At 36.0% G+C, this 10,139-nt stretch overlaps 1 protein-coding gene across 1 annotated transcript in view; it reads left to right on the forward strand.

The window, feature by feature from the left end:
* The window catches only part of LOC107742962 (myosin-IIIb-like), a 149,793-nt gene that overhangs the window by 6,713 nt on the left and 132,941 nt on the right, over positions 1-10,139 (forward strand). Inside the window, exons 2-5 of the mRNA XM_016556051.1 lie at positions 1,663-1,728; positions 7,125-7,308; positions 8,234-8,338; positions 8,589-8,688. Of these exons, the coding sequence (XP_016411537.1) occupies positions 1,663-1,728; positions 7,125-7,308; positions 8,234-8,338; positions 8,589-8,688 (455 nt within the window). The remainder of the gene's footprint in view (positions 1-1,662; positions 1,729-7,124; positions 7,309-8,233; positions 8,339-8,588; positions 8,689-10,139) is intronic.

The raw sequence follows: 10,139 nt of genomic DNA on the forward strand, positions 1-10,139 counted from the left end.
CAACGTTGGGTTGAAACAACCCAGCATTTTTTAGAGTGTAATGTACACAACTGATAATAAAAAACTTAGAAGAAACATGTTATTTCAACAAAAAAACATCAAATATGAAGTGTCATGCAGGGAATTCTGGGAGTGTCAATTTACGGTCTTTCACCATAAATTTTACAATGACTTTTTCTTTTTCACTTCCAAAAACCGTTTTTTTAACAGTATTTTACTGTAAAATTACATTAAATGTGATTACATTTATTCACCGAATATAGTATGGAAACTTACTGTTAACCAGTTAACAGGTTTTTACTGTTGCATTTTTACAGTCTTTTACTGTTAAAATCACAATCATTTTCTACAGTGTAGGCTTTATACTTTATAGTACATTGACTGTTTAGGCTGTGCATTGTGAATACAGAATATAATCTGTGTGTATTTGGACAGATGTTAGACTGACACGTGCACTAGCAGAGAATGAGAGGCAGCGTTCACTCAGCTATTGTACTTGGCTGTTGTTTTCACTCAGGTCCTGCTTCACTGGTCTCCTGTTCGTTCCCATGAGAATATGAGCCATAGCAACACAGCCTCTGTTTATAACTGCAGAGACGCCGTGTCGTAGCATTACCACCTCAGGCTAACACACAAAGAGCTTGCATTTTTACTAACACATCTTTCTAACACATTTATGTTTGTGTTTTCTGTGACCATGCACGAGGGATATTTCTGAACCTGTTTGAGGGAGCTTTATATTGAAAGATGTATAGGTTATCTATTCTGTCTCATAGTTTATGGCATTCAGCTCATAATAGTTAGTAACAATCCTTCTATATTAAAATAATCAGGTAATACTGGACTCCAGAAGTCATCACCTGTTACCTGTGAGCACATAATCTGTGAATGTAAGTGCTTCTGCATATCAAAATATTATGGGAGTTGTTCGAGTCACATGACCGACACAATTCATAAACAATTCCCTCCTCCTTACCTGTGTGTGTGCGCATGTTAGTGTTTGTATAACTGCATGTCTTCCATATAAAGCTCTTTTATGACTAGTTCCATCTGTCTAATGAATATTTAAAACAAGATCATATTACACATTACAACCTAATGAATAATTCAGAGAGTCTGATTAGAATGATTTAGGCTTGTAGCATTGACAAACCCTCACATACATTCAGCAACTTGTTAGGGAGGTCTATCAAACTGAGGTATGTTCTTTGTTATTTTTATTTTTTCCAGATGTATTTGCATATTTGTTATTCCTAATTAAACCACTTAAATATATTATCAAGCTATCATTAAAACTTTTTTCCTGCACTTTTGAATCTGAAGAGAAACCCTGTTTGGTTTATGATATTCATGTTGCTGATCTTTTGTACTGGATTTAAGTATGGTATCTGAGGGGAGAGTTATAGTTATGGTTATGTAACAAAGTTTTGCATGATTGTGCACTTGTTAAGGCTGCAGTGGCGAATAATATTAATATAAAAAAAGATCTGCTGATGGATTTGATTTTTCTTTAGTCTTTAAAAGTTACAACTTGCGATTTGAGATATAAGTGTTGAGTGCTACTCCGTAATTGAATGATCTGAAGTATACAGTGGGTACGGAAAGTATTCAGACCCCCTTAAATTTTTCACTCTTGAGCTGTGGCTGTCTGTCCGTGTGGAGATGTGAGGAGCTGTCAGAGACGGTGAAAGTTAATCTGGAGAAGAGCAGATCAGATGAGACCGACAGGTAATTCAACTCCTACACTGACAGATGCTTCAGTGACTCAAAACACATTTGGGCAGCATTATTAAACCATCCATGCTGTCTTACAAACAGCAAGTGACATACACATTCTCATTTCTGAAGACTGCTGTCTTTTTGGTCAAACCTCAAACTTTACTATATAAAACTTCAAAGCAGCATTCAAGGAGTTAATGAATGTGAGACTCGTTTAGACACCAGTGTGTTGTCTGCTGTGTTGTAATATAACAGTGTTGGATAAAATTCTGAATTTATGAATGTCTTTCTTTCGATTCATGAGTGTGGATGTAAATTGAACATTCGGCAGGATGCTGAACTGGGAACTGAATTATACTGAAATTAAATTTACTTTGGGGTAAACTGTAGCATTCTTGGAAAATAAGCAACCTTCCACTAAAATATCAAACTATACTACCAGTCAAACGTTCAGAATAATTAATGTTTTTGAAAGAAGTTTCGCATTAATTTATTTGATCAAAAATACAGTAAAAACAGTAATATTATGAAGTATTATTAAAATTTAAATGAACTGTTTTCTTTTAAATGGCTCCTTTAGAAATCATTCTAATATGCTAAATATGCTGAAGCAGCAAAATCTGTTTTCAACATTCATAATGATAAAAACCACTATTAATATTTGAGCACTAATAATAATTGAGCACCAAATCAGCATATTAGAATGATTTCTGAAAGATCATGTGACACTGAAGACTGGCGTAATGGCTGCTGAAAACGGTCATCACAGAAATAAATTACATTTTAAAATATATGCAAAATAGATTTTAAAAAAGAGAAAACTTTTAAATTGTAATAATATTTCACAACTATTGCTTTTTATTGTATTTCTTTTTCAATAAATAAATGCAGTCTGGGTGAGCATAAGAGACTTCTTTCAAAAAAACTTAAATAATCCAACAAATTATTCCAAACTTTTGACAAGCGGTGTATAAATTAAATTAAATTGATTATGATTATCATAATTGATAATGATTATGATAATTATGATTGTCAGGTCATGCATTAATTATTTTGCAGCCTGTTTACTATAAATTCAAATTGATTTCAAAAGTAAATTAAATTGTGATTTAAAAGACATTTTCAATTCAATATTGAATAGCACACAATCATAGTATTTCAATTATTATAAGCTTGAAGTCCGTTCTGTTGTCCTTGTGTGGCAAATGCGTGTTTCTTCCTAAAAAACGACATCAGTCGAAATTCAGCTGTGCTCTCTACCTTTCCAGGAAATAGATGAGAGGTATGAAATATCCATCTCACACGGCACAGTCGAAGCATCCATCGCTCTAATCGCTCATGCTATTCATAATTCTGTGTGTGCGAGGCTCAGAGCCCCACGGGCAGAACACCATTTACCTTTTCCACTTCAACGTGACCTCAAACTAAATGCTTCCCTACCACAGGAGTCTGTGTGAGTGGCAAAATTCATCACATGTCATATATTAGACTCGGTAGAGCCATTATCATTTATTTAAAAAAATCTTGTGAAGGTGAATATGAAATGCAAGCATGTAAAAGTATTACCATCTTCTGCAGTGTGTAGGTGCAGGTGCTTCAGTTTTTACAAGTCTTTGCCTTTTAAGGAGAACAAGATGAGTGGGAGATTGGTGAGAATCATTACATGAGCAGAATACCATTACATTTTCACCATTACATGGTCATTGATGAGAAAATTATTATGAAGAGGTGTCATAATTTAATTTACTGATAACCATAATGTTGATGTTGCCAACCCCTGTTATCTATAGCATATATCGGCACATCTGTGCTATATACTATTTTCTAATTTGTCGTCATACTTTACTGCTTGCTTGTAATTTATGTTATTACATATGCTTTAAATTTGTTGCTACACTTTAAGTCAATATGTTGGCACTGAATCCATTCCACTGTTTTGAACTAAAGCTGGGAATCAAAGCACATTTTGTGCCTCGTTTATCATCACCCCACGGTGAGGACAGACATCGGTCCCCTGGTATTGAGGTCCCTGTCTGTGGTATCTCTCTCCATACCTCTGTAGATTACGTTCAGGAATGTAATCAGGAGGGAAAGTTTGGACATCTCGACTCTAAATGATAAATGAGAGAGTAGTAGTCCTGAGGTACATGACGGAGTTAATCTCTGTTAAATCCAATCATGGTGAGCTGATTGTGACTTCTTAGAGCGCAGTGACGGGAAAGTGGTATCTGAATCCATCAACTAATACTCCCATGTGCCAACGAGACACAGGCAGCTCTCTTGCTTAGAACATAATTATAGACCCTTTTTCTTTTCTTTTACAAATAATATAATTTTTTTTGTCCTGGCTGGAGAACTATGATGACATTTTGTACATTTTGAGACTCTTAGTGGGGTCTTGAGTGTTTGCCGTTAAGTCAAAGAGAGGTCTTGTTCTCCATGTAAGTACTTATACTGTTGTGATCGTAGTGTCTTTTGTGATATTCTTGATTTGTTTGTGGATAAATGTGTTTAGATCCTTCCTGTCAGATCACTACCAATGTGTTTGTGTAAGTGAGTACACAAACTTTAAACAAAAATAATAATAGCAAGAATGGTGTACCACAAGGCTCAATCTTAGGACCTTTTTTGTTTTATATGCTTCCCCCTACAGTATGTGATATGTTGCTTTTAGGAAATAGTAAGCATTGTAAGCATTAGTTTTAGTAAGCATCGACTTACTTTCTTATGCAACATAAGACATACAGACCATAGTAAAGTCTGAAAGACTGATAAGAAATTGAAAAATCTGACACCTGTTACAAAATATCAGCATTGCAGCATGACTTTGACAGCATGATTATGTCTGACCCTTCACTGTACTTCCTTGAGAAAAAATAGCTGTTTGTTATGCTACCTGATATTTCTCAACCATCAAGTCAAAGTCATTGTCATAGTTTGTGTGTGTTTCTAAATCCCTGTGTTAAAATTGTGATTGTGATCTGATGCAACCCATTAGCCTGTTTGACATAATGAGACACATTTTGATTAGATTTGCAAGGTGTAGGCTTCATGTAGGAACATACTATGAAATAACAGAAAGAAGTCAGAAGTCAGAAAGAGCTTTATTACCAAGTATGTTTACACACACAAGGAATTTGACTTGAGGACAGGAGCTTCCAGTGCAGAAGAAAGTACGGACATAGTGCAACACCCATGATAGTGCATAGGAATAACACAGTAGAGATGGAATATAACACTAATATAAGAAAAACAGAAAATTAAATAATGCACTATATACAGACATAATGAGACACATTTTGATTAGATTTGCAAGGTGTAGGCTTCATGTAGGAACATACTATGAAATAACAGAAAGAAGTCAGAAGTCAGAAAGAGCTTTATTACCAAGTATGTTTACACACACAAGGAATTTGACTTGAGGACAGGAGCTTCCAGTGCAGAAGAAAGTACGGACATAGTGCAACACCCATGATAGTGCATAGGAATAACACAGTAGAGATGGAATATAACACTAATATAAGAAAAACAGAAAGTTAAATAATGCACTATATACAGACGTAGAAGTGTAGAAAAAAATGTAATTGTTTAAATGAATGTACAGATATGTTATTTACAAGTGTGCAGTTTACAAATGTACACATTTCGAATTCTATGTATAAATATAAATATGTCAGTTATGATGGACACGATTATGAATAACATTTTATGAAACAACACAAATGGATAACAATTATGAAGTGACCACACAAAACAAAACATTATATTTATACAAATCTAATTTAAATAATTTAGAGGGATGAATTGAGCCAAAAGAAAAATGAAAATTCTGTCATCATATATTTTCATACCTTCATGTTGTGTCGAAACCTCAATGATTTCCCCCCTATCAAATACAAAAGGAATGATAGGCAGGATGTTCATTGTGTCAGGGACTGTCAAGCTACAAAAATGACAAAAGAGCACCATAAAAGTTCTGAAGCCATTCAGTAGCTTTATGTGAGGAGCAGACTAAAAATCGAGGACTAGATTGAACATCTTAGCTAAAATCATCTCTCTGATGTTACTTAAGAGAAATTTTCCTACTGTGCTATTATGAATATGCATATATCAAAAATTTAGCACATTTGGTCTAGTCGCAAAACACGTTTTGTATAGAGATGTCAAATCTGGGGTGTATTCCAGAAAGTGGGTTTTGTTGGAAACACAGAGTTTGTTGAACCTCCTTTCTGGAATACACCCCTGATGTGGCACATTATGATGTGTGATATTTCAATATATGTGAACGTTAATGAGATGAGACCTGCCGCAGATGAGAAATCATGCGACTAATGAATTAGCTCTTGTCTCACACATACTGTATCTATTGTATGGTGTAACGAATCAGCTCATGGGAAATATGAATAATTAATCATAACTAGTTATAATTAATTATGAATATTTTAGATCCGCTGTAGATATTTACTTGACCTCTCAGGGTCAACTGTCTTGTCAATTCTAAGAACGTTAATTTCCTGGTTAAGGGAAATAACTTTCTTACTGTACAACTCTACACAGAGCTTGTAGCATAAATCTGCATGATTAGGGACTCCAGTTATGAGCAAACAATGAACAACGTCAAGTGTGACACAAGTAAGGTTTTATTAACTACATAAACACTTAAACTAGTCCAACATACTACATTACAGAGTATTTGTTAAATATAAAAACAAAATATATATTGTGTGTTTGAGTGGTCCAGACGCTACAATGGCTTCAGAAGATGTGAAACATTACACACAATTTGTCTATTTTTATTGCCCATTGTGTTATTTTTGCAGCATCACAGCCACTGTCAAACTTTCATTTTCATTGTATGGAAAATAGCAGTGAACACTAACTGTGAACTCTGCTCATTTTTTCCTTCTGTGTTCCATGAAAAATAAAATCATACAGGTTTGGAATGACATGAGGGTGAGTAAATAATGAGAGAATTTACTTTTTTTTTTCTGGTGAACTCTTACATTCACCATAAAGGCGAAATAACATTACTGGCATTTCAAGGGCAAACAAGCTTTGTAAAAGCACAGTGAATTTGCGTGACCAACTTACACCATGTTAAAATCTGCACGGGGAATCTTTTGCACTCACAAAAATTCCGATCACATGGGTTCCTACTGGAATAACGGGATTTCACCCAGACAAATTTGAGAACTGTAAATGTGGCCTCACCTTGAAAAAATTTCCCGATCATGTAGATTCCTATTCCTATTGAAATGACTCAAATTGTGAAATAAAAAAATGCTAAAAAATGGTAAATGTAAATCATTAGAAACATAATTCATCTAAAATATGTCTTTTAACTATATAAAAATATGTTAAGAAATGGAGTTAAATCTATGCTTTAAATGACTTGTTATGTTCAGGAGGTCTTTCTATGGACTGTATCCCTACAAGTCAAGCATGATCGGACCGGAGTCGCTGGCAGATCCATCTTCTGATTGGGACATTGTGGAAACAATTGGGAAAGGAACCTATGGCAAGGTCTACAAGGTCATCAATAAGAAAGATGGTAGTCAAGCAGCCGTGAAAGTTTTGGATCCCATTAATGTGAGTCATTGTTGGGCCTCCTGAGATTTCCTTCATTTGTGGCATCTCTTCTGTGTTCAGTGTATTGCAGCTGTGATGTGAACACATGGAAAATACGAATTCCATGAGTTTACCCTATTTTCTTTTTCTCCCCTCTTTGAGAGTCTTAAACCTTAATCGGTATAGCGTAGACCCAATAGATTCAAAAGGGGGCAGTGTGACATTACTATTCAATAATGATTCTGAAACATGCTGAAAATGTACTGTGAATAAGTATCCGTTGTCTCTGTTCTCTAGTCAAGTTCATTTATTCATTTAGGATCTAAGACTCTTAACAGTGTTTCCAATTATTTAAAAGCCAAAAAAAAAAAAAAACATATTTAAAGGCGTTTCTTCCCCTCTTGTCCTCCGGCTTGTTTCAGAATCCCAGTCACACTAACAGAGTAAGTAGATATTCTTCCTAAATTTCCCCCACAGATATTTTCATATTATAGCATTATTGATTTTTGGAAAACTTGTCAGGATGTTTTATTTTTATGCCTAATGCTGATATTCCCCTTGTAGTGTGATGTCATTAGTGCTGCTTGATCCCCCATAACCCCCTGCTGCACAGTGCATGCATGGCTGCCTTCATTGTACCCATCGACTACCCTGCTGCCAGTCATACAAGCACATGCATGAAAGCTTGGGAGCGTTTTTACATCCTTTTCATTGTTATAATTTATTCTGACATGTTGTCTTTGATAGCATTTTTTTTTTTTGAATCAGCTGCAATTTTCAATTATTTCTAGCTTCAGTTAAGGATGACTCGTAAAAAAATGCTTAGTCCTTACTAATGTAGTTTCTGTTGTTTGGTTGCCCTCTTCTCTGTAACTGCATCTATCGTTCTTTTCTCTCTCCCTTTCCTCATTACTTTCCCTCTCTGTCTGGCATTTCTCTCTGTTAGTTGTGTAATGGGGGTTCAGTAACTGACCTGATAAAGGGTTTGCTGATGAGGGGAAAACGTCTTGAGGAGCCCATCATCTCCTACATCCTGTATGGAGCACTTCTGGTGAGATACAGTACACACACACACACACACACACACACACACACACACACACACACAGACTGAAGTAATCTGCTTACCCCAGCACAGGGAACGCTGTCTCAGCGGTCTGACTGTGCCAGAGTAGTTATTTTGGGCCGTGATAGTGAAGAAAGACAGAGGGTGTCCAGCTGTAGACTTCAGGGGCCGATCAGAGGCAGTCTGGCCCTCAGTCCCCACTTACTGACTCCAGTTTCTCTTGCTTTATTTTCAGGGTCTCCAGCATCTTCACAACAACAGAATAATCCACCGCGATGTGAAGGGCAACAACATCCTCCTCACCACAGACGGTGGAGTCAAACTGGTGGACTTCGGTAATGGCTACTGCTGTTTCATTCCAGAGAGAGGATTATTTAGATCTTATTTCTTTCAATTTAAGAAATAATTTCTTTTCAACTTCCCATACAACAATGGTTCATAGTGACAATGTTTGTCAAGCTCCAAAATGGACAACATACTAATTTGGAGCGCGATGAGGGTAAATAAGGAAAGAATTTTAATTTTTAGGTGAACTGTTCTTAATGGGACACTCAACAGACACTGAAACTAAATTGTAATTGTTCACTGATCTGATCATTCCTGGAAAAAAAATAAAAGACAAAAAAACATTCATGCTAATTTGGATCAGCTTTAGTTCCAATAAGGCTTTAACTTGTTTTTGATAGGAAATTATGTATTTTTTGGACATTAGCTAGTTTTACTGCATTTAATCTATTGCTGCACGTAGCTTAAACAGTGCAGCAATGCTAAAATTAATATGAAAGTCTCCAATCCCTTGTGAAAAAGAAGTACACTTTAGCATACTTGTATGGAAATATGTTTTTAAAAGAGTGTACTTAAAAATTCAATCTGAATTGAATGCACTTGTGCACACGTTGATTAAAATTTCAGTTTAAATTTACATTAAATGCAATTAGTTGAACTTTAGAGTGCTTTTTCAATCTTGCCAAGACAGAGCTGCTTGTGGTTCCACCAAACCCATCGTTTCATCACAATTTCACCATCCAGTTAGGCACATCAACCATAACTCCTTCAAAAACAGCCAGAAACCTTGGAGTTATGATTGATGATAAGCTGACTTTCTCAGACCACATTGCTAAAACTGCCCGGTCCTGCAGATTTGCTTTATTCAACATCGGAAGATGTTCTTTCAGAACATGCAACACAACTCCTTGTTCAAGCTCTTGTTCTGTCCAGCCTGGACTATTCTTTTTATTTACTATATAATAAAAAATTAAAAAAACTTGCTACATGTGTTGCGTTAAGCTAACTGAGACTTGTTATAGCACTTGCGTATCATTGCTCTTTTGTTGTGTCCAGGCTGGACTATTGCAATGCTCTCTTGGCAGGTCTTCTAGCCACTTCTATCAAACCTTTACAATTAATACAGAACGTGGCAGCAAGATTAATCTTAAATGAGCTGAAAAGAATGCACGTCACACCTCTGTTTATCAATTTGCACTGGCTACCAATAGCTGCCCGCAAAAAATTCAAGGCATTAATGTTTGCCCACAAAACCACCACTGGCTCTGCACCCCTTTTTCCTAAATTCATTACTTCAGACTAGGGGACTACAATACCAAGAAGGAAGATCAGGTTGTTGATGTTTGTCTTCCATTCTTGCTCTGTCTGCACAGCGTACGTGAACGCGCTGATGATGTATCCTGTCTGCGCGAACCGGGTGCGCAGAGGTATGCTAATGCTGCGTTCAAGTCCTCCTGGGACGTTCGTACTTACGAGTTGACCCTACGCCTTCAACAGAATA

Source organism: Sinocyclocheilus rhinocerous, unplaced genomic scaffold (genome assembly GCF_001515625.1).
Source record: "Sinocyclocheilus rhinocerous isolate Xijiao unplaced genomic scaffold, SAMN03320098_v1.1 scaffold45, whole genome shotgun sequence".
Taxonomy (NCBI): Eukaryota; Metazoa; Chordata; class Actinopteri; order Cypriniformes; family Cyprinidae; genus Sinocyclocheilus; species Sinocyclocheilus rhinocerous.